The sequence below is a fragment of the Excalfactoria chinensis genome, chromosome 14 (genome assembly GCF_039878825.1).
Source record: "Excalfactoria chinensis isolate bCotChi1 chromosome 14, bCotChi1.hap2, whole genome shotgun sequence".
Lineage (NCBI taxonomy): Eukaryota > Metazoa > Chordata > Aves > Galliformes > Phasianidae > Excalfactoria > Excalfactoria chinensis.
The window spans coordinates 3408672-3433178 of record NC_092838.1 but is presented as its reverse complement, the minus strand read 5'-3'; the positions used below and the strand labels follow the sequence as shown (position 1 = coordinate 3433178).

At 52.9% G+C, this 24507-nt stretch overlaps 1 protein-coding gene across 1 annotated transcript; it reads left to right on the top strand.

The window, feature by feature from the left end:
- Positions 1 to 2894: 2894 nt before the first annotated feature.
- HS3ST6 (heparan sulfate-glucosamine 3-sulfotransferase 6) lies at positions 2895 to 24136 on the top strand. Its single transcript, XM_072349325.1, has 2 exons — positions 2895 to 3317; positions 23381 to 24136. Exons 1-2 carry the CDS (start codon positions 2950 to 2952, stop codon positions 23997 to 23999), a joined length of 987 nt encoding a protein of 328 aa, XP_072205426.1. The 5' UTR covers positions 2895 to 2949; the 3' UTR covers positions 24000 to 24136.
- Positions 24137 to 24507: the final 371 nt, after the last annotated feature.

Below are 24507 nucleotides of genomic sequence, written 5' to 3'. Positions count from 1 at the left end.
ACTCCAAAAGCCTCTGCCCCAAGCAGAGGTGGAAGCAGTGATGATGCAGTGAGTGCAGCGTCAGCCCTCACATCTCATCCATCAGGGTCGGAAGAGCGGAGGCTCCTTCCACATCCGCAACAGCGTCTGCACGCCGCTCCCCACAGCCCATCCATAACACCAGTGTCAGCCCTGGATACTTTCATCTGCCTCCTCCAGGGCAGCTTTGAGGCTCCTGGACCCTGTGAGCCCCTGGAGGACAGCTGCAGGCTCCCAACCAAGGTATTCAGGACACTGAACACAGAACATCAGAGCTGCCCATTTTAGAACAGCATATTTTTGGCAGAAGGTGGAAATAACGACCCCTAGACCCACTCCTGCTGGCACCAAGACCCCCAAACCTGCCTGCATTTAACCCTCAACACATATCCCCAAGTCAAAATGTGGTGTTTGTTTTGTTCTTAAAAAAAACAAACAAATTCCTCTGCTTCATTTAAAATGACATTGAAATGATGGGTTGGAAAGAAATCTCAAAGAGCTGAAAAGTGCAAGGCCACCTATTCTAAATCAAACAAAACTGAATGTTTAAATATCACGGAACAACTTGCAGCCTGAGCACTTGTGGCCCTTAGATAACTGGGCTGCCCCAGCACCGCACCTCTAGGTCATGTTTTAAGCCCATTTCACCCCCAATCTGGAGGGCAAGAAAGGCAAAGGCACCACTCTTTTCAACCTGCCCAACGCTGCAGCGGGAGACAGGGCAGAGCTTGGCAGCAGCACCAAGAGGCAGCCCCAAAATACAGCCCCAAAATACAGCCCTGCAAAGCAGCGCCAGCCCCACGGGATCCTCCTGGCATGAGGACGATGAGTGTGGGTGATGCACTCGCCCTGCTGCCTTTCCTGAGCCTCCCTGGCTGCGTGCAGACAGAAGTTTGTCAGCACGGTTATATTCCTGCCAAACGTTCCCATTTTGACAAATTGGCATTTTCCAACAACAACAACAACTTTCCCCCCCCCCCATCCCTCCATCCCAGCCCAAACACGGGCCTGGAACTGTTCCCACCAGCTCTTGCCCGGAGTGAAACAGTTCCTCTCTCTAATCACTTGCGTAAACTCAACAAGAGCTGGCAAGTGCCGCGTGGATTTTGGATGCGTTTTTATTTATCAAACTGCTCCCGATAACAGATTCACTTCCTCGTCATCATCTTCCCTTCGTGTTTTTCCCCGGGGAACCTTTGGGCTGTGAACCGGGAGGGTTCTCTGCTGTGCTGTGTCGTGTCTTTATTTCCTCGTGTTGAAAAGCAGCCGTGCAGGATGGGATGGGATGGGATGGGATGGGATAGGATGGGATGGGATGGGATGGGATGGGATGGGATGGGATGGGATGAGCAGAGCCTCCTGCGTGCACAGCCACGAGAGGGCACAAAGCCCTTCCTGCAGCCGTGTCACCATGTCACCATGCAGCCGTGCCACCATGCAGTTATGTCACTATGTAGCAGTGCCACCGCAGTCACTATCCAGTGCAACACTGCTGCCATGCAGCCATGTCACCGAGCAGCCATGTCATCCTGCAGCTGTGCCACACCATGCAGCCACATCACTGAGCAGCTGTGTCACTGTGCCAATTGGCAGCTGTGCTGCCATGCAGCTGTGTCACACCATGCAGCCATACTGCTGTACAACAGTGCCCCTGTGTTAATGGGCAGCTCTGTTACCATTCAACACTGTCAGCATGCAGCCTGGCCGCTTGGCAGCTGTGCCACTGTGCAGTAGTTCCACCATCTCACCGGGCAGCTTTGTTACCATGCAATATTGTCACCATGCAGCCAGGCCATTCTGCAACTGTGTCATTATGCTATCGTGCAGCCACGCAACTGTGCCATCAATAAAGTGTGCATTCAGGCCTCTGTGCCACTGTGCCACTGTCACCTGTGTCACCACACAGCTGTGACACCATGCAGAAGCATCAGTGCTGCAGCATTCACACATCTCTGCACTCTGCATTCAGGCTGTCATCTCCCCCTCCCCACAATGCTCCATCTCTCAGAAGACCCAGCAAATTCAATTAAAAAAAAGAGCTAATTCTATTAATAGGTTAATTAAGACACCGCCGATTTCAGATAGGGCTGGAAGGAAGCCTCAGTGTTTCGAGTCGTGTGGCGAGGTGGATTCACAGAGCATCCCCACGGAGCCCTCAGGACAATGGGACACAGCCCCACGAGCACCCCCGGGTTGGGACCTTTGTACTATGGCTGCTGCAGCACCGAGTGGGATTTATGCAGCCCCCTGATGCAGACAGGTGCTGTGCTGTTTTTGGGGTAGGGGTTTGCTTGGCTATTGCTGGGTCCCCCCCCCGATCATTTCTCGCACACGTTTGGAGGCGCAGTGCCCGAACTGCCGCTTTGGGGCGGTGTATTTCGCAGGGTGCGGGGGAATCCCACCCCAAACGAGAAATACACACACGAGCCACGTTTCCACACTCACACCGGGAGCCCGCGCAGCCTAATTAGCGCTGCCGGCTGCTAATTGCGTGCCTGCGTGGCACGGGACGTGCCGGTTATTTAGGGCTGGACCGCCCCCGCCTCCCTCACCCCTCCGGCTGCTGCGCGGCTCTAAACGTTCGAAAGGATAAAAAGAGGAAAAAATTAAAATAGCGGCCGATGAACCAACGGCCCCCCCAGTGCTCCCCCCCCGCCCGAGGGGGCCGTACCGTGCCCCGGGGAGTCTCGGGGCCGCCCCACGAGTGAGCTCCGTCCCCGGGCGGGTTCGCCCCACGCGTGCCCGCCCCCCTCCGCCCGCGGGTGGAAGCGGGGGCGGCGCGCAGGGAGGGCCGGGCCGGGCCGGGGGGGCGCGGGGAGGGGTCGGGCCGGGGGTGCGGAGCGGAGCGGGGCTCGGCGGCGGGGCCGGGGCCGGGCGGGATGCGCTGCCCGGCGGGGCGGCGGCGGGGGGCTGCGCGGGGAGCGGCCCCCGATGGGATGTAGCGGGCGGCTGCTGGGACCCGTCGGGGGACGGCGCGCCTCGCTGCTCCTCACCATGATCCTCTTCTTCACCTACTTCTTCTACTGCCTGCCCGGGCCCTGCGAGCCGCTGCCGCCCGCCCTGCTGTTGCCGCCGCCCGCTGCGCTCCCCGACGGCGCGGCTCCGACGGCAGCGGGGGACGCGGACCCGGCGTTGGGCGGCGGCAGCCGGCGATTCCCGCAAGCCATCATCGTGGGCGTGAAGAAGGGCGGGACGCGGGCGCTGCTGGAGTTCCTGCGGGTGCACCCCGGGGTGCGAGCGGTGGGCGCCGAGCCGCATTTCTTCGACAGGTGCTACGAGAAGGGGCTGCGCTGGTACAGGTAACGCCGGGAAGCGGCCGGTCGCGATTCGTTACTCGCCGTGCCGGGGGTTTCCCGTCCCCAACCGCGGAGCTACGGGAGGTGCGGGGGGATGCGGGGCACAGCGCCCGTCGCGGACAGCGGGGCTCCCGTTGCGGTGGCAGCGTCTCCGAGCCCCGCACGGCGCGGGTGGTGGGTCCGGGCGCTGCGCTGAAGCCGCTCTCCGATATCTTCAGGTCCCGATGTCCCCGCGGGCAGGTGGCAGAGGGCGGGAGGACCGGGAGCAGATTTTGCTTTATTAATTGCTCAGGTTTTGCGATTGTAACCTTTAACATTTAGTTCTCAGCTGTACCGAGATTTCCCCCTCTCAGCTTCCTTTAGGGAATATATGGTCAGGGGGTATATATTGGGGGATCTGTTTTTTCTCAGTGGCTTGTGTGAATAACGGCAGCACAGACCACAGCCTGCAGGAGAATTCTGATGGGGTTTTTTTTGCTGGGCCTTAGAAAGGAGAACCAGCAGAGGAAGGGGAAGAGCAAAAAAGCATCACTGGAGTTCCCCATGCGCTGTGTCAGAGGGCAGAGCTGTACGGGCTGGAGGGAGTCGCTCAGTTCTGAGGGTTTCAATGGATCACAGCTTTTTGAGCGATAAAGTGGTCGGAAGAGCAGCTACTGTGCATGTGTTGTCCATTAGCAATCCAAGTCGTGGCCAACTGCACCGTGGCCGGGCCAAACCCGCACACTGAGCCCCTCGAAGGCAGCAAAAATCCACTCCGGTGTTTTGAAGGGAGTCCAAAGTCACAGATTTATAAAGCGCTGCGGTGTTGGCTCAAACCATCTGCAATTAATAAAAGGAGCTGCTCTCCCTGTCTGTCCTCCCTGTTGTGGGCTCCCCAAACCCCACGGGAGCGCTTTTCCTTAACGTTTCTTTATGTACTGGAGGAGGTGGCAGCTCAGTGACTTCAGCCAACATCATAACCTGTGAAAATCAGCGTGTTTTAATGGAAAAGTGTGATTTTTAGTGGGAATTTTACCCGCAGAGTTTCAGCTCTGTGAGACCACATCTGGATTGTAAAGCTCTTGCCGTAACGCGCCTTCAAACGCAGTAAGTAGCGCGCTTATTTTTATGGTGGTATTAATATCAGTGTGGTTTATTGGCTCCCTCCTCGTTCCGTACGTATCTGCGGTGCTCTAGAAATGATAACGACCATAACAAATCTTTTGGGGGGCAAGGGTTGCAAGATAGAGCTCTCTTGGCAGAATGGGAGCTTAATGATTGCAAGTGTGTAATTAAAGTGGGGAAGATGGAGCGCTCTTGTATTGCCGGTGAGACGGTTGTGGGGTGGACTGCAGGGAGAGCAGCATGGCTACATCTCAGTTTTAGGCTGCAGCTGTCAGTGCTTTGATTGCCTGCAAGGAGCCCAACCTGGTGTTGTGTGTGTGGTTCTATGTCTGGCTATGGGGCAGTTTGGATAAATGGAGCAGGGAAGCGTATAGCGCGCTGGGAAGAAGTCGCATCCTTCCTGTCGGGGCTGAGAGGGGGGAAATGAGATGTTTTGCTTTAACTCCACACAGAGCACGAGTGTTTTCAATCACATCACAACCATTTCTCGTTTCCTCTTCTCCCCACCTCTCTTGTTTGGTCTTCTTGCAAGATTTTGCTCTGCTGAGGGTTGTTTTCTTTTTTCCCCCCTCAAAAAGCCAGACAGAGCTCAGTGCTGAAAGCCGGGGTGTGTTTGGGTGGAGGGAAATAGGAGTTGGACAGCAGCTCAGGTTTTTCCGATGAGTATCTCAAAGTGGTGTAAACATTTCTCAAATATTTGAATGTGCTGGGAAACCAAAATTACACCAAGTGCTTCTCGTGCCAAGAGATTTGGCCTGGAGGCACCTGTGGGTCCTTGCTTGTCTCAACTCAGTGCAAAGAGAGAAGAAAATGGGGGGGGGGGGGAGAAAAAAAACCCTCACAAATATCACTGGAGATTGTTTTTCTTTTGCAGTTTAATCCCGTAGGGATTTTGCTGCTCTGGAAGGAGCATCTTCAGTGAGCGCTGAGTGGTTCGATAACATCGGCTGCTGATTTAAGCCATTTATTCTCACTGGAGCATTTTCCTTCCATTTGAAATAGCTCAACGTTCCTTTAAAATCGTTTTCTTAAGCAGTTCTTTTTGCTCTTATGAAGAAAACCTTTGGTAAAAGCGACGCACATCCCATGGAATTCCTGGAGTTGCTGTAGGTTTCACTAATTACGGGAAGGTTAAACATCATCTCCAGGCTGCAGCATAAATTACCTAATGGATAATCCGAGCATTACATGAAATTGTATCCCAAAGCAAAACGCGATGTAATTTTTCTGGTGCTCAGTGCTGCTGTTAGGGTGGGTGAACCCCAATGGAAAGGGAAAGGGACGGCAGTGTCTGCTCTTCTGCCGGCTCCGTGCAGCCCTCATCCGTCCTTTCACTGAGTGGGAATGTGAGTGAAGGCAGATGTAAGAACTGAATGGGATCCGCGATGTTTCCTGGTGATATTTAGACATTCTTTCCCCTCAGCAGAAAGGACCTTTGGGAGCTCGCCTTGTGCTGCAGCTCAAGCAGTGTTCCCTCATCTTTGTCCAGCAAAACTTTGTGTCGGCAGCGGCTCTGTCAGCCGCTTTGCTCTGTTGTGTGTTTCCATGCGTGATGTGTGATCTGAGCCTTTCTTCCTGTCCCCTCTTCCTGCTTTTTTGCCATATGAAGCAATTGTACAGCTGGAGAGCTGAGCCCAATGTACCTGAGAGCGCAACCATAGGCACTGCGCTGCGAGAAACCGCGGGTGCTGGATTCTATAGGAATTGCAAATAATTCCTTTTTTCCTCTTGGTTTGGGGCAGTGGTGATAAATCCACCCTTGTGAGTGCTGCAAACAGTCTGCAAACGCTCAGTCCCACGTGAACAGCAATCACTGGTGCTGCGGAGCATCCTGGAGCCCAAACTCTGGGGCTGAGCTGCAGGGTTCGGTGCTGTTCTGCCTCTTGCTGGGCTGTGGGCCTGCATGCTGTGGAGAGAAAGGCCCCTCCATGCGCTTTGCTTGCACTGCTGGGAGTGTGTGTGCATGTGTGTGTGCACCCCTGGGCCGTGCTGTGCCCCTTGAATCTGATAATGGCACTTGGGATTTCTCAAGGCAGACTTCATCTCAGGGCCTCACAGCCTTTGGGTAGCAGCGAAGGGATGTGGCTCCAGCACGACTGCTTCGACTTCTGCTGTGAGTGCTGCTGGCAGTTGAAAAGTGGAGCTCAGGAGATGTTTTGAGGGGGTGTTTGTGCACGTTATGCTATAGACTGCCTTGATCCATCTGTACAACCATAAGCATGCCACTTGGGCTCCGTGCTTAGAGCCCGTCTGGGCTGTGCCATTCCCAGATGCCTTTTAGAAGCCCATAGGTGGTGGGGGACAAGGGGACCTTGCCAGGAATCAGGTAGCAGTGCAGAGAGTGGTTTGGGGACATGACTTCTCCTCTGTGACACAGCCAGTCTGTGCAGTGCTGCATTTCAGTGCTCAGAGCCGCCCTTGTTTGTCTCCGTGCATCTCAGCTCTCCTCGGGTTTGCTGCTCTGATTCAGCGATCTCTCATTTCCGTTTGTAGCTTAAAACTGAGGAAGAAGCATTTGTCTTCTAACAGTATTTGAGTGTTTTATTGTACGGGTGTTACTTTAAATGTGATAGCAGACAGAAAAATGTGTCTGCATGCTGCTGGGGCAATGTTTCAGCCCCAGCTTTGTGCTCAGAAGGTGTGTGTGCACTCCTCGTGGTACATACAGAGCTGGGGCTGCTGCTTCACGTGGGATTATAAATAGTTTTTATGGCCACGAGGAGGAATCAACATTTGAAAACACTTAGAGCTGCTGGGAGGCTGCGTTCCACCTGGGACCTGCCCTATGTTGGCCACTCTGTCCCCATCCCTGCTCCCCCCAGTGCCTGCTGAAGCCTCACAAGTGCTGTTCTGACCCTTTGCAGTGCTACGGCTGCCACGTCCCCGTGGTGCTGCACAGACTGGATCAGAGGGAATGCTGGGGCTGTAATGGTGTTGGATGTGGTGCTTGGATGGAGGCTGTGAGCCGTGGAGCAGAACGGGCCCCGCTCCTCCCGATGGAGGAATTCTTTCTCTGTCGCTGTCTCTGTTCACTAAATGGTGGTGTTATCTGCCCGCCGTGCAGCGGGGTGTGCAGAAGTAACAGGAGTTTCTAAAGGGTTTAAAGTATGCTGGTGCTGCTGCCCCAGACTGCCTGTATAAATACATGCTGCACCTAGAAAGCCTGGAGCTGCTTTAAAAATGAGTATTGTATAAATCAGTACCATTGAAAGTGCTGCATTCGTGCCCTTCTTGTGCTCCCTGGTTCCTCTTTTGCAGCCTCAGTGCCACATCTCCCTGGTTCTCAAACACCTCCAGGGATGGCGGCCCCACCACCTCCATGGGCAGCAGTTCCAGTGCCCAGCTGCTCTTTCAGAGTAGAAATTGAACCTAATATACAACCTGAACCTCCCTGAGCACTGATAAAGGCAATGAATGGGAACAGGTGTTTGGATGCTGAATAACAGAGTTCAGCATCAAGCATCTTATGTTGTGTTGCACTGAGACCAGCTCAGCACCGCGGGTGCTTCTTAAAGGCATTCTGTCCTATTTTTTGGCCTGGGGTTATTTTCAGATGCAGATAGTAGCAGGAGGTGGAAAAGGCCAATGGGTTCAGGGTGCTTTCATGCAAGGAGAGACCATTACTTAGAGGTGTTCAAAGCTTATTTATAAAACAGTAATTACTGTCCCCGGAGATGGAAGTGGGCAGCTCGCGTCAGGTCGAGGAGGGAGTTACAATGGTTAATTGGCAAATATGCTTAAAAGCTTCTTCCTGACCTTTGAAAAAACTTTTCAGTGACATGGGCTCCGATCGAGATTGAAAACCTGCCTAATGAAAGGCCAGCTCTAATACCAGGACTTAGCTCCAAATGGCTTTTCAAAGGGCTTTGGAAATCCGCCTGCTTACAAAGCTGCTGCGGATGCTGCTGCTCCCAATCCCACAGTGAGGGTTGAGTGGGGATGGGGACTGGATGGGGCAGTGGGGTTATGTGGGGTACAGTGCCCAGTGCCATGGGTGGGAGCCTGGGCAGCCTGAGCTGGTGGGGGGGCAGCCAGCCCACAGCAGAGGTTGGAACCAGAAGGGCTTTAAGGTCCCATCCAACGTAACCATGCTGTGACGGTCCTATGAGCAGTTGCTCACATTTTGTCCGGGACTTTCCTCACCAAAAAGAAAGAAAAATCACAGCAGCTGATTTAATTTGGCCTCTTTCTCCCTGCTGGTGGAGACAGCTCGCAGATCACAGGGCTCTAAGTGTCTTCAGAATTATTCATGCATCTCTTAAGTGAGTAGCTCTTGATCTGAAGAGTTGTTTGAAATGCAAATGGTGAATATTGCAGTCAATCAGGGCCGCTGCTGTCACTGGGGCACAGGCAGCGTGCCCAGTCTGAGCGTGCACACACAGGCTGTGCACGTCTGAGTCCACAGGGCACTGTTTGCAGAGTAATGGCTGGGCTGGAAACCTGGGCTCTGCCACCTGTGAGATGCTACAGAGCCACAGAGCTCATTCATCACATGCTCTGACCAATGCTGTCCGTGCTTGAAATGCAGAGCAAAATGTTTGCAGTTGGCTTCTTGTGAGCAATTGCACGATACTCTTGCTGCTGGGCTCTTTGTGGAGGGATTTTGCCATCACAGCATGCCCTGCACAAAGCATCATGGCCCAGGAAGGGCCCACCAGGGAGTAAACTGTGCTGCTCTTATAGCATTGCAGCGCGATGGATGTTGGCCATCAGAAGAGATGTAAGTTTTAACACACGCATTGATTACAAGCAGCAGAGAATTACATTAATACAGTCACTTGTCAGTGAGGTCTTATTAGTAATCTCCGTTCATTAGGCTGGGGAGCATAGGGACGTGACCTTGCTGAGCGTCCTTGCTGGGGAAAGGCTGACTGCTCTGCCACTGATTTATGGCTCAGCCCCTGAGCAGCATGTGGCTGTGTGCCTGCACTGACACCACTGTACACTTTAGGCTGCCCAGGAGAGTTCATGTTGGAGAATTTGGGATCTTGTGCCCTTTGGGCTGTTCCAGCTGGTGAATTGGCAGCTGCCATCAGTGGGCACTGAGCGGGAGGCAGCGGGCGCTGATGGATGGGAGCACACAGGGAATGTGATGAGTCCTGTCCCCAGGGCTGGAGCTTGGCTCTGCCTTCTGCTTGTGTGTGTGTGGTGCTGGGGCAGCACACCTCCCAGCTGCTCCAGAGCTGCTGGCATCCCACAGCCCAGGCCTGGGGGAGCAGGACTCACTGCTCTTGGTGCAGGTCCAATGCAGCCTTTAAAGCAAAATGCAGCCCAGTGAGACGGTGGCTGGCTGGAAGCTGGGGCAGTTCCCTTTCCTTGCTCTAATCAAGTGCAGTGCTGCTGTGATGCCAGGTGCCCCTTCTTGCTGCTTTGTGCACCAGTGTGAAAAGGCTGAAATGCCATGCGTCCCACTGGGCTGCACCCCAGAGTGCTGCGGTCAGGAGCACATCCCTTGCTGCTGGCGTTTGTTGATGGCTGCTGAAGCCCCAGCAGTACAGCTGGGTGCTACCAGTGCCACCTCTCAAGTGACAGCTTTGTGGGGCTGCTGCATACTTGACAGCAGCTGGGAGTGGGGGACATGGTTATTCTTCACCGAGAGCATGGGCTGCTTTTATATTGCAGAAAGTCAAGTTCCTAAGCCATGAGGAATAATGTCAAGGGGCCACTGCCAAGTATTTGGAGCTTGGAGTTGAGGTTTTGTTGAGGGAAGGGATTGTCTGTCTCTGTGAAAGTCTGTTTGGGGCAGAGAGGGGGCTGGATGTCCCCCCTGTGGTGTCACAGCCCCAGCATGACAACCTGCACCCGCTGGGAAGCGGATGTGCGTGGTGCAGAGCAGCCAACACCATTGGCTGGATGGTTGTTCTGGGTCCGTGCTGAGCTCTGCTAGGGTCTGCAGATGGGGTTCAGCCTTTTTTTTATTGAGGGGCTGTATGAAGAGAGGTTTGAGAAGCAGCACTTTGCATCAGCAGGACATTGGAAGCTCAGATCTGGTTGTGCATGCCGTATGTTGGATGAAGGACCGTGGGATTGGGGCTTTGTCAGGGCTGCCCTGTTCCCATCGGCCCAGTTACGAGTCAGAGAGAGAAAGAAGAGCTTTGTTGAGTCCGATTCTATCTGCACTAAACATTCGTATTCCTCTGTGTCAAACTGTGAGAGCCTGATGCATTCATGGACTGGACCAGGGCAGAGTTGTACACTTGCACAGTCTCTCCTTTTCTGTGGGGTTTGGAGGACTTTAAGGCTGAGGGTCTCACACGCTGTGTTCCCCAAAGCGCTGTGAGGGACGGAGCAGAACAACTTTAAAGACCGAGGAAAACTGTTGCCACTTCAAAACCAGTCTGGGAATTGATGCCAGGACTCCAACAGACCGATGCTCCTTTATTCTCCTGTTAATTAATTCCTTTGCCTCCAGTGAATTTCCATCTTTTATTTCTGCGGCAATCAAAGGGCTGCGAGCATTGCGGCTCACATTAGGAACAGACCCATCTGACCTTTTTTCATCTCCCCATATCAGTTACGTGTCTCTTCCTCGCACTGCCACGCTGCATCTGAAGCACATATGCCAGGAGATGGCTTGAAGGAGAGGTGGGGCACGCATAGCCCATGGCTGGAGCTGGCTCCCATAAGCTCTGTGTGGCACCGGAGGGTCCAGATAAGCTCATTCACGTGCACAAATGAGCAATTGCTTGGTCACCTGAGAAGTGCCTGATGATTTATGGTGTTATTAAAAGGTGATGGGAAGAGGAGAAAAGAAATGCAACATCTGCATGGAAACCCCCGGCTCTGACCCTCACACCCCAGATACCAACATATTAAATATCCCAACAGGCGTTTTAGTTTGCAGATGGCTTTGACAGAGATCTCTGCACATCTGGTAACACTTGGACTGATACCCAAGGCCCTGGACAGTGTGTAATTAAATATAATTTGCTCCTGGCCCTGCTGGGGACTCGAGGAGCGCAGTTCCTGCTGTAGGGCAGCCTCTGGAGGAGCCTTGTGGAAGGGGAATGTGCAGCCAGGGTGGTGTGGGGTGTCCCCTGAGGATGTGCTGACCCAGCCCACAGCTTGGGGCAATGGGGGGTCCCTTCCAACCCAATTGTTCTGTGATCCTTTTGCTGGAGAGGGAATAGTGGTGACTGCGGGTCCCAGCATCCTGCATGGCTCTGCTGCCCTGGGTGGGCTGCTGGCCCTGCTGTTGCCCTCTGTAGACTGTGGAAGTGCAGTGCTGTGCTCCTGGCTCTGGTGGTGGGAGTCTGTGCTGCTGGGCATCCTTGCTTTGGCACAAGTGTGTTGGAGTCACCTGAAAGTGAATACGATGGGTCCTTCTTTACAGACTTTGGTCCTGTACCTTCCAACTGGGAGATGTCTGCTCCCAGACCCAGCTGGCACAGACCAGCAGTACTGCTGGTGTCAGGATGATGCTGCTTTCCATCAATGGGGTTCCCAATTCAAAATGGCACCTCAGCCCACCACGGCTGCCTTGTTGTGTGCAAACACCGATTTTAGGTACAGATGGGAGAAATGCATTGGGGAAGTGGCTGTAATGGGCACGTTCACTTGTTGGGAGCCGGTGTTGTGCGGAACTTACCAAGCTGCAAAGGGGCAGAGCGGAGGATGCATGTGTTTGCAGAGAGCAGGGGAGAGCTGGCGGCTGTGGGGATAAAAGCAACACATGTCTGATGGAATAAATGGAGAAATGCAGGCCAGATGGCTGGGAATGAGAAGAACCATTTAATAATTTCTGAACTCCTTGCTCTCTGGAGCAAGATTATGGGCACTTGCGATCTTTTCCTCGCGGCTCAATTTGCCTCCTGTGTTGGCTGCATTACTTCTGGCTTCACGCGGAGCTCTTCATATTGCTTGTGACCTTCAGAGAACCGGGACTCTTAAGATTTCCCTTCCAACTCTAAGGATTCTATGATTCTAAGACCGTGAGGTGCCGTAATAAGATGAGAAATGCTGAGCGTGCAGCATTGAGCCCAGGAGCAGAAATGAGGAGCTGTGCAGGGATGGGAGCAGTGTTGGGGACAAGAGGGAACTCAATGCATCCCCATGAGGTGTTCCTCCTCATAATGCCGTGCTCACTTTGTACCTGAAGAACTGATTTCAGCCCCCCAGAACAGCACTGTGCTGCTCCCACTGCAGGTGGGAAAAATTGGGTTCTTTGGGGGGTGAATCTGTGTTAAAAATAATAACAGTAAAGTCGTAGCATCCCATGCAAATAAAGGCAGGCAGGAGTAAAACCCGCAGTGTTTGGGATCACTTCTTTTTTTTTTCCTCACACGATGGGAGGGAGGAAAACAAATTGCGTATAAAGTCTGCTTCAAAACGAACAAATTTGAGTTAATTCTTTTCCTCCGAGCACAGCTCCATTCAGCATTTAGAAGTCAGGGGATTTGGGGATCCGGAGAGAGCGGCGATGCTTTTTGGTGCTGCGTACAAACGGGCTGTAGGGCTTCGGAAGCTGTTTCTGATTAGTATCTTTTCTTTTGACAACTTTTTCTATTCTTGAAAAGAAAGGAAAGGGGGTTTTTTGTAACACGGTCGGACTGTGGAGATGGAGGGAAAATCTGTTTAAAATATGCAGGGACCTGAAAGAAAATCTTGAGTGAATAATAAGTTTAACTGACCTTAAAATATCCCATTGCCATGAGGGATTTGAGAGTAACACTTCAAATGGATTTTTGATGAGGGCTCTCCGGGCTGTGGGGAATTGAGTGTTTTACCCAACGCGTTCTCCGGTCTGAATTTTCATGCTAACTGGGAAAAGCCAAACTGAAATGCCTAAAGAAGGTTTTGTCCTGTTTTGTTTTCCTTTAGAGCTACTGACGCACAGGGAAAATCCATTCGCTGTAAGCTGACTCTTTAGATTTGTATTTCTTTTACCCAGTGCTAAGTTCAGGATGGGTTCTGGCAGGACCACACTGAACCCTTGGGACATCACAGGGCCGGGCATCTCCTGGTGCTGGTCACCCAACCCCAGCTCTGTGCATGGGGCTGCTGTCCCAGTTCTTCTGCAGCATCCTCCTGTCCATCCCTCTCTGCCTGTAACCTTGTGGGGCTTTGGCTCTGTGTAGCCTTGGTTCTACGCAGCCCCAGGCTGTGCATCCCACATGAAGGGATGGAGCTGTTCATCTTAATGCAGGCTTCCACACAGCACCACCTGGGTATGGCAGTGTCTGGCTCAGGGGTCAGTACTGGGGCTGGTCCTGTGGAATATCTGTATTGATGATCTAGATGAGGGGGGATTGAGTGCACTCTCAGTCAGTGTGCAGGTGACACCAAACAGGGGGGAAGTGTTGATCAGCCTGAGGGCAGGGAGGCCCTACAGATGGATCTGGATAGTATTAGTGGGTTGAGGCCAATGAGATGAGCTTCAACAAAAGCGATTGCCAGGTCCTGTGCTTTGGTCACAATAACCACAGACATGGGGCAGAGTGCCTGAGGGCTGTGCGGAGATAAAGCCTGAAGGCTGTCTTGGGTGTGTATGATGGCACATCATAACATGGAAGCAAAGAATGCAGCCTTGGGATCCCTGCTGCACTGGAGCTTCTCTCTTCCTGAAGCTTTCTAGGTCGGGAAGAAAAGCCTTTCTTTATGCTATGCTCAGGGGTGAGGCTGTCCTGCTCCATCCCTGCTTGTCATGGAGATGTGCAAACTTCCTGGGTCTGATCCTTGTCCTCCGTTAATATGGCTGGAATGGGGCGGTGGGATCAGAGGGTTCTGGGGGAAGCCCAGCAGACAGACGGGCAGGCAGGCAGACAGACCATGTGATTGCTTAAGCCACATTTCCTTAGGAAGCCAGGCTAAAAATAATAAAAATCCAGTCCTTTCCCACAAACAGCTCTGGTAGCCACAAACTGATGCTTTTCCAGTGCAGAAATGCTTTGTATGAGAATTCCCAGTGGTTCCCAGTGACGGGAGGACTTGGGGCTGCTGCTGTGGGGATGATGGAGCCCCCACATCCCAGCCTGGGGGCAGCCCCTAGGGCTGCAGGTGGTCCAGGCTTGGGGGGTAGAGCTGGATAACCCCTCCTATCTCTGATCAAAATCATTATGGTCCCTTTAGAGTGAGAGAAACGGCTCTTGGCAGCGAAGCTTGTGCTCTGCCCACGTCCTGCTGCTCGACGGGGGGATTTCCTGCAGCTGGGGAGCAGCTGGAGCTGAGCGCCAGGTGAGAGGGTGTCCTCTGCAGCCACCCCGGGCTGCCTCTAAGAGGGTCTCTGAGGCTTCTCCCTGGAGGAAGCAATTGTAAGCGCACAGGGGAGATGAGGTTGCTCTTGCTGCAGGGTGCTATGGGGTGTTACGGGGGGCACAGAGCCATCCCCACGTCACTGCTGCACTCAGGGACGAAGCTTGCCTGCACTCTGTGCCAGGAAATGGGGCTTTTTCTGATAGTAAAAAAAAAAAGGGGCTAAATTTGTTTCCCATCTTCCCCCAGGCTGTAATACAAATTTGACACAGATGGGGATTTTCTTTTTTTGTTTTTTTGGGGTTGGAAAATCGGATGCATTTTCCATCTCAACAAGAGCTTTTCTGTGGCACTGTGACAATGTGCTGCCTGAGAACAACCCCGAGCTGCTCGTGCTGGAGTTTTGTCACTTACAGAGGCAGGGAGGGAAGCAGCTCCCACACCCCGAGCTGTTATAAGCCCAGCACGGGTTTTATGGGCTTTGCAGAGCTGGGGTCCAGCTGTGTGCAGGGACAATGGCTATGTGGGGAGGGGTGAGCTCTGATCTTCCCTTGTGGAACTCCAAAATCAGGGCCGGAAGCTCCAGCCTGCAGCACTGATGCCCTTGTAATAAATGGAGAGGATGCAGCGGACAGGTGATTGACTGCTTGAGGTCATGCAGACATGGGGCTGCTGTCCTCTGCATCCCTGTTCCTATACATCCCTGTCCCCCATAGATCCCAGTCCCTGTACATCCCTGTCCCTGCAGCATAGATGGGGTCTGGTGGCAGATAGTTTTGGGGCACATGGTCCCCATGTGCAGGGATGCTCGCTGACAAGCTGAGGCTGCAGATGGGATGAGGAGATGGATTTGGGTGCAATGTCAATGAGCATCACCTTCCCAAATACCTTTGTGACACTGGCCATGAGAGGTGGAAGCTGTCACAGGGAAATTTCATGATGGATCCCAAAGGCTCTGCTGCAGCTCTCGGCTCTGGCTGCAGTCCATGGGTGAGAACTGATGGATGCTTTCTTAGGTAGAAAGGAGACAATTCTGGATGCATTCCAGAAGGGCTCATGGTTGGCTTGAACTTGTAGCTTTGAGCAGTGCTTAGTTTTTTTGCCTTCCTCGCTCCACCCTCTATGTTATAAACTAAATAAAGGCAGCTTTGTCCCTTAGCCAAATCTGACAGATTTTCTGCACCAGATTAGCTATCCCACCTCTGGACCCCACTCATGTTTCACAGAGTGGTTTCACTCTGAGGAAGAGAACATCCGACCGCACTGCCTCACTGCTCCCTGATAAGGGGGATGCAGATAAAGGGAGGATACAGATAAAGGGGATGCAGGTAGCAGGGGTGGATAATAGGGGCAGATAACAGGGGTGCAGTGGCTGTTTCCGTCTGTATCAGACCACAAGGTCACATAGTCAGTCTGAAATGCGTTCATTGCATTCTAACATTGACTCGGTGATTTCAGAGAACTGTTTGAGTTGGAAAGGATCTCTCAAGGCCGTCTGGTCCCACTCCCTGCATTGAGCAGGGACACCCACAGCTCCATCAGTGCTCAGAGCCCCATCCAGCCTGGCTGTGGGTGTCTGTAGGGATGGGGTACTGCCACCTCTCTGGGCACCCAGTGCCACTGCGTCACTGCCCCTAGAATAAACTTCTATTTCCATCCATCCTTCTCAGTGCCCACCTGAGGCTGCGGGGTGCTGTGCAGCCCCACGCTGAGATCAAATAAACATGAAGGCGAAGCGCATTGATTCACAGCTCTGGGGACTTTTCCCAGTGCCTCGTCAGCATCTGCGGATCAAACCAAGCAGCTGGAGGCACAGCAGCCACTCGAGGGTCTCTCTCTGGCACACACGTGTTAATTCTTCCTTTCTTCCTCCCTCCTGCACTCCCACACCTGTGGCAGTACTGGGACCAGGTCCCTGCAATGCTGTGGGATGGATTTTATGGGTTTTGCCCTTGCGGCAGCTCAGTGGGGCTCAATGTGTGCTTCATTTCACCTGCTCAGGAGCCCCGTTTTGGCAGAAATTCCCAGTTCTGCTGGAGATTTCCTGGCAGGAGCCGGAGCGCGAGCAGACTTCATGTAGGAGACAGGAGCCTTGCAACCTTAAGGCTGAGATAAACAAGGTTTGGGTTTTTTGTATTGACTTCCCGTGTTCTTCTCAGGCTATGTGAGAAGCCAGGAAGGGTCAGCTCAATGCTGCAAGAGGGTGTTTAGTCAAACAAATACTATAGATGTATTTTTTTTGTTTGCAGTCGTAGATGTCGGGCGTCCTCGGTGGTCACAAAAGATGAGATGCATGGTCTGGGGAGAGCACTTTTAAGCAGCTGATTCTGCTGGAAGGTGCAGCAATCTGCTGGATTACCCTCTGCTCTGGTGGCAGCAAGATTTACTGCTGTGCAAAGATTACCAGCCCCGCCGCAGGCAGCAGATTTCTTCCTTCTCTGCTGTCAAAGGAAGGAAGCTTTTCATTGAACTCCTGCTGCTCGGGCCCAAGAGCGGTGCTTCCCCACTCTCAGAACTCTGAGGGGAAAAAAATAATGCAGGCAGTGGCCTGTTTTACCCCATCTCTTCCCACAAGGCTGATCTCGGCCTGGTGAGAGCTTGCATGTGGCCACACTTGGGTCTGGTGCTGAACACCCGACGGCATTGGTGCTGCATTGAGCTCAGCGCTGGGATAGCATCATGTAAGATGGGGGAAAGCCCACACCTGAGCTCTGTGCTCCCCATCCTTGGAAGAAAACTGAGCGAGAGCATCATTTTGTGCCGTTAGTGAGTTTGCAGATCCTTCAGTCGTGCCCCAAACTGGGGCGCATGGAGGGGTTGGTTTTGTTATATTTCATTCCCCTGCAATGGAGGAGGGCCGCGGCGGGGCCGGGCAGCCTAACCCCTTTAATTGTGTGCAATGAAGGCTGACAGCGGCGAGGCTCAGCCTTTAAAAGGGGTACTGAACCTTTAATTCCTGAATAAATCATCTCCAGTCTGTTGCTCCTTCATCTGCAAGCTGTTTGGGCGCGGGGATGTATTCACTGTGGGAAGGGTCATTTGGAGATCAGAGCCCTCGGCTGACCCGCGTGGCAGGCAGGACACCTGCTGCAGGCCGTCCCTGCGCCCCGGGCTGGGAATCAAAGGGGCACTGGGGAGCAGCAGCCAAGCAGGGCTCTAATTGCTGTGCTTCATTACAGAGGGATGGCAAAGCTGCGTCCTGCCCAGGCTGCTTAGACCCTTCTTGGCACCGATGCTACCTGCCTGCTCTGTCTGTTTCTGAGGATTCATGGTACCGTTTCTTTTCTCAGCTGTAAGTCTGGGCTCAGCTGCTCTTATGCCAATGGCCAATCAAAGGACATCTTTGCTCACTGCACGTAAAGCACCGCGCTTCTCTGGTTGTGGTATTTACTGACACTGCCCGAGGTGGATCATCAGTGTCCCCACGTGGTATCATCTGTTGGAATTGTTTCCACTCTTTACTTTGCAGTGCCCATCCATTACATTGCCCTTGGACACGCTCTGGAGGTAGTTGTCACTGTGAGCTTTGGGGTGCTGTCGCTCTGCAGCCTTGGGTGATGACCTCTAAGGTGAGCAGAGGCCCCAGGCATGGCTTTGTGCTTGGCCAAGAGCCCTGTGCTGCCAACCGGCACCCTCCCACACCTGGTGGAAGCAGAGGGGTAGTGTGACCTTGTTACACCAACTGTGCCCAACGTGGTTTGCAAATAGTAATGGGTACACAGAGCAGCGTGAGTGCCCCAACAGCAGTGCAAGCTCGTGAAGTTCCAGACTTATTCCTCTGTATGAAGCCTCCCTGGTGCATCTGTGCAGGCTGGTGTGTGTGCTCCAGGGCAGCCATGCAGCACCCCTGCACTGAGCAGCCCCTTTCTCTAGCACTGTGCTCCCATTGGCTCCGCTTTCTACCCTCCATAATGGTATGTGTTGGGTGGATTCATCACTAACCCTTTGGCCTTAATGACCCCATTGGAATAACCATGGAAGAACACCACAATCACTCACAAACCTTCAGGACTCTGAGCTGCCCATAACTGAGATCTCTGGCCATAAACATGAGCATGGGCTTGAAACAAATGATGCAGGGGCTGCAGCTGTGCCGTGGTGATGGGGGAGCATCCCTTTTTCTTTGCTAGCTGTCAGGATTTGGGGCACACAGAGGGCTGGGTGGCTCTGTAGGCTACAAGAAAGACTTTGGTTCCCAAAATGTTTTCCAAATGGCACGGTTCTTATCGGGGATGAATAACCAGGTGTCGGGTGACGCGTAAAAGCAGCCACTTCATTAGAAATGCTAATACTGCCTCCAGCTTCTCCCCTTTCCATCACTCCACATCCCCTCAATATGATGCTCAATAGGTTGGGAAGTCAAACCTAACATTCCCCAGCTACTGGCCCTGCATTGAGCCCCTCATGGTGCCTGGCCTGGGGTGAAGCCCCTGCAGAGACCTCATCCCAGGGCTGGGAGAGGTCTGCAGGCACTGTGGATGCTGGGGGCTGCTCCCTGCAGCTGGGAGCAGGGCAAACCTCCAGGCTGCTTCATGTATCAAACTGTAATTATGTGCAAAGGGCGTGAGGGTGCAAAGGAGCATTAATAAATTATCTCCCTTGTTGTTAATTGACGTGGCTTTGGTCGCTGAGCTGAGGCCTTGGCTCCCCTTCCAGGCACATCCTGGCCTTGTTACCACCTCCATTACCATATTCAGGTTTCCCTGCTTAAAGCCAATTAGCTCATGGCCGGGCCTGATTGGGAAGCTGTGGCCTCATTTGCACATTTTTGAATCAGTGAAAGAATCAAAAAATAATGGAGCAGGCAGGGAGGGAAAGCGCCGCGGGGCTCAGTGTGCACTGAGGGTGATGAGGGACGAAGGGGACGGCGTGGGGATGGCACAATAATGAGCAGCCAAAGAGACCGTGGCCCTAATTTGCTCCCGGGCGGTTTGCTGGGGTTCAACAGATGCTCCAGGAGGAGGTGATGGAGGGGACTGGGGTTGTGGTTTTCTGCTTGTGTCCCCCACCCCACTTTGGGGACAGAGTGGCCGTCTCCATCCGTGCCTTTAGCCACCGTGCTGCTGCAGCTCTGCGCTCAGGGATACGCCGTTGGGTCTGTATCCAATGTCCTATCCCTTCACTGCCTTCTGGCCCCGTTCCCTAACAGAGGTGCTGCTATCTCCGCTATCTGAAAGTATTCCTCTCCGGTTCCAGTTTAACAACTTCATAGCTGCTGCTGCTGCCACAAAGGCCTCCTTGTCCCCGGGGGTGAGATAAGCCTTGGTGCGATTCATATGTAGATCCGGGTGGTACCAGAGAGGAGAAATCTGCTGAGATCTGCCCCAGCCCTCTCCCTTCTCTGGTTCCAAACTGTTTTACATCTGCACAAAAAGGTCCTGGCCCCCATTGAGCCTTGGGGCTGTCACTGTGCCATCAGGGAGATTTGGTGTCACCGTGCCGGACGCAGCTCCATGCCCACACTGGGATGGGAATGTGACACCATTCTGCGGGTCTTGCTGGGTTAGTCCCCATATCACCATTCCCCTTTGTGGCTGAGTGTCTTGAAAGCATCTTTGGTGCTGCTTCAAGCTTCCAGCCTTGTCAGCTCCAGCAGAAATCCCCGTACCTTTCACTTGCTTTTCTCCCTGCCTTATGTCAGCAGTCATTTTTTAATAACAATAATAACAGGGTTGTTTTTACCCCCTTTCCAGGTGTGGTTTTACCCCTTTTTTCCTTCCTAGTGCTGGTGACAATACGGAACCTGGTTTGTCTGCTCCCATCACCAACACTGTGTATAATCAGGTCCGGGGCTGTTGTGCATGTTCCTGGCACAGGCTGGGCCCTGGGAGGGCATCACCCGTGGGAGCTCTGGGCTGGAGCCTCCCTTATCACCATGCAGGCACATCCGTTGTGTTACACTCAGCCCATCCCTGGGATGGATTCTCCTCCATCTCCAGCAAACCCATTGCAGAGCCCAGGAATCCTGAACCAATTAACCCTGCTGTTTGAAGTCTGCTCTGATTACCTGCCCGTTCTGGCTGTTAATCTGTGTTTAAAGCAGCTTTCTGCGTTTTTATCAGGGTTGTAATTCATTGCGCCTCGCTACCTCAATGGTAATTAGTCATCGTGAGGGCTCCTGGGAGCACAGCCTTAATGTGCCATTCCCCACTGCCTATAGGAGGGTGGGCCTGGAGGTGTCGACAGCTCCAAGGGCACAGTTCTGACTGGAGACCCTCAGTCATTCATGTGGTGCAGTGGGAGCTGGGCTGGGGGTGGGGAGATGCTCACAGCTCTCCATCCTCTCTGCACCATGTTCCTGCTGCTGCCAACCTGTTAGCAGTTCCACGTGTTGATCACCTCCATGTAGGAAAATCCCATTGCTGATGCCTCTCAGGTGGCGGTCATTGCAGTATTCAGCAAAAACTGCAATTTATCAGCTTAAAATCCGACCTTCTGGGCGTGCGGTCTCTCTTGAAATATGAATTCCTCAAAGGCTGCTGGGTGCTCCTTTGTCACAATGTCATTTGAGGTGCTCAGGAACCTTGACCTTGTTTAAGGCTTGGTGACCTTAGACGTCTTTTCCAACCTTAATGATTCTGTGATTCTATGACGTGTGCCTGTGGGCAGTGCTTGGCATGCTCTGTGTTTTCTTAAGGTCAGTAAGAATTCACTGTAAATTCAATTAAAGTCTCCAGTGCTTTTGCTGAGGTGGAGGTTCCTTTCTTTCTGGTTTAAGTCAGATCTGGAGGGGGAGTTATCAGTAATTAACTGGAGTAATTCAAGGGGAAGTCTTGGGAAGTTAATGGAAATGCAAAATAAAACAGTTGTCTTGCAAGGAACCGGGAACCTGTGGGATGGAACTGAGTGGAAGGTGGGTGTTGCACAGCTGTTGGTTGCTGCCTTAACATGGACCTTTACTAAAATTTAATGACATTTTTGGTTAAACATAGGAGAGCGTGGCTGGCTCTGATTACAGCTGGGACTGCTCCTGCATGTGTCCAACCACGGATGGCAGGATGTGTGTGGGCTCTGGCAATTCTGGGTGTCAGTCACCCCACAGACAGGAGATAAAGCAGCTTTTGGATGATACTTCCATGCAAGTGTGACTTGGGGCATCCAGAATGGCACAATTCCTCGTGGTCACCATTTCAGGGCAGGGGGGACCCAGGTGTCCATCCTTTTTCAGTGTACTTGGTGCCTCAGTGTACACTGAAAGCTCTGGACAGGGTTGTGTTTTTTTTTCCTAGAAATAACCCTAATCCTTGGGTTACAGATGGAGCAGCATGTGTTGGTGCTGAGAATCTGATGGCTTTAAGTGATTTAGTGGGTTTTTTTTCTCAAAAACTTGCCTTCCTTTGACTTTCTGTGGTCATCCAGGTGAAAGCTCAGCAGTACCTCAGCTTGGGTCAAAGCAACACCAGTTTGTGATGAACAGACCGAGAGAAGCAGAATGTCAGCTTCACGTTGGCTCTCCAGGAGATTGGATGATGTCATCCCAAGTGTTGTGCAATGAGCATTTTGTTGTACATCGAGGACAGGGTCTGATTTAGGTCCCATGTGTGCTGAGAGGCATCCCAGGGAAGTGCTGGGAGCAGTGCTGCATCCCTAGAGGGGAGGATTGTTCCTTGTGGGTTCAGGGACACACAGGGGATGGGCAGGAAGGAATTGTGCTGGAGGTGTCTATCCCCATCACTCCCCAGCGAGCTGAGAAGTGGCATCATGGTGCTGGCTTTGGGATGCATTTGGGGTTAGAAATACCAGTGATGTGGCAACTTGCTGCCAGGAACCCCTCTGTTCAGCTATGCCAGCTGTGTCTGCCCCTGCTGATGGGGCTGGGAATAAGAAGTGGCTCTGTGAGTGCTGTCACTGTCCAAAGCCAACAAAATACAGCCACAAGTGGCTTTGCCTCTCATTAGGGGGAGGGAGTAATGTGGGGCCCAGTGTTGCTCACAAATGCTTTTAATAAAGTGTTCTTTCCTGCGTCCAGAGGAAAAAAACCCCAAACCTCAAGCCTTTTCCCATTACATAAGGAACACATGCTGCTGGGCAGAGCCCTGGCGTGCTGACAGCATGGCCAGGACTTAGCCATTGGTGTCCTCAGGGCAGTGCTGGCCCCAGTGTGCCCACAGGACATCATCTCACGACTCCTGGCCATGGTTGGTATTCAAGACTGGGTAGCTCAGTGTCAGGACATGGATGTGTGTGTGCTGGGGACATGCCAGCACCCACACAGTTCACACCATGTTGGTTTCCATCTATAAAATAGCACGCACCTGTGGGGTTTGCACTCTGCTAGGAATGATGCTGGGTGGAGCAATGACTGTGATCCTGTATCTGTACGTGTAGGTGGACACATAGTTCTTGTGGAAGGCACCCATACTGGCACCATGCCCCAGTCACTTCCCAACCCAACCCCAGCTCTCTCAGCCTGAAGGGTGACATGCCTGGGTAATTTCTCTAGTAATTAATGCCTCATTAAAGTACGCAGGGGAGCAATCTCAGTAGTGTGTTTTACACAGCATAATGTCTGGGTGCTGAGAGGTTTCCTGCCCATTTTTTTTTAAAGGAATCTCTTTTTCTGCTAGCTCTCTGGAGGCAGAGGACGTTGAATGGGCACCTGCATTGTGGTTAGGTTGGGTTTGAAGAGAGGGATTCCTGTCCCTGTGACCAGGTGTGACCAGGGCTGGGGGCTGTGGCTGTGCCAGGCTCTGAGAAAGCAAGGCAAGGATCGGTGAGGTACAATAAGGTCACATCCACCAGCCCTGACCGTGTCGAATTCTCTTCCCCAGGAGCTTGATGCCACGGACGTTAGAGGGGCAGATCACCATGGAGAAGACCCCCAGCTACTTTGTCACCAAGGAGGCTCCGCGGCGCATCTACAACATGTCACGGGACACCAAGCTGATCGTGGTGGTGCGCAACCCCGTCACCCGCGCCATCTCGGACTACACGCAGACGCTCTCCAAAAACCCCACCATCCCCAGCTTCCAGGACTTGGCCTTCAAAAACGTCAGCACGGGACTGATCGACACGAGCTGGAGCGCAGTCAGGATCGGGATCTACGCCAAGCACCTGGACAACTGGCTGCAGTACTTCCCCCTCTCCAAATTCCTCTTTGTCAGCGGGGAGAGGCTGGTCAGTGACCCAGCTGGGGAGATGGGCCGTGTTCAGGACTTCCTGGGTCTAAAGAGGGTGGTGACAGACAAACATTTCTATTTCAACCAGACAAAGGGCTTTCCCTGCCTGAAGAAGCCGGAGGGTAGCAGCAAGCCCCGCTGCCTGGGCAAGTCCAAGGGGCGGCCACATCCCAAGATCGAGGGGCAGGTGGTGCAGCGCCTGCAGGAGTTCTACAGACCCTTCAACATGAAGTTTTACCAGATGACGGGGCAGGACTTTGGCTGGGACTGAAAGGGGCCACCAGCAGCCTCCTCCCTCTGTTCTAATTTATATTGGACCTTTTCCGGCAAGAAATGGACCCTTCCGGAGTAGAGAGAAATATTTAAGAAATAAAACCACAAATGACTCCTCCCTCCCCTTCCTCCCCCAACCAGATTAAATATTCTTCCATATAAATCTTGCTGATCTGTATTAACTGTAGCCGTGCTGGTGACAAGTGAACGGGTGTGATTGCGTGCGACCCAACACAAGTGCTGGGAGGCAGCCTGGCCCCGTGATGCCAATGCTGGGTCTGCATTTGGGCAAATGTCTGCACTGCGGGCAGGCATTGGCTGCAGCTGGCCAAGCAGCAAACCCAAAGCATGGGGTGTTTTGTGCAGGCTGGGAATTGTCTGAAGGAATTTCCTCATTAAGAAAAAAACAATTGATGGTGGTGGTTTGGAATAAGTGCCAGATCTGGGGATAGGGAGAAAGGGCTGCGTATCACATACCTTCCTGTGTTCTTTGAGTAACCCAGATG

Bases quoted from the DNA above. Each gene is read 5' to 3' on its own strand.
- HS3ST6 (XM_072349325.1), top strand. From the start codon at position 2,950: ATGGGATGTAGCGGGCGGCTGCTGGGACCCGTCGGGGGACGGCGCGCC. The intron at 3,318-23,380 runs GTAACGCCGGGA...TCTCTTCCCCAG, and splicing joins AAGGGGCTGCGCTGGTACAG to GAGCTTGATGCCACGGACGT.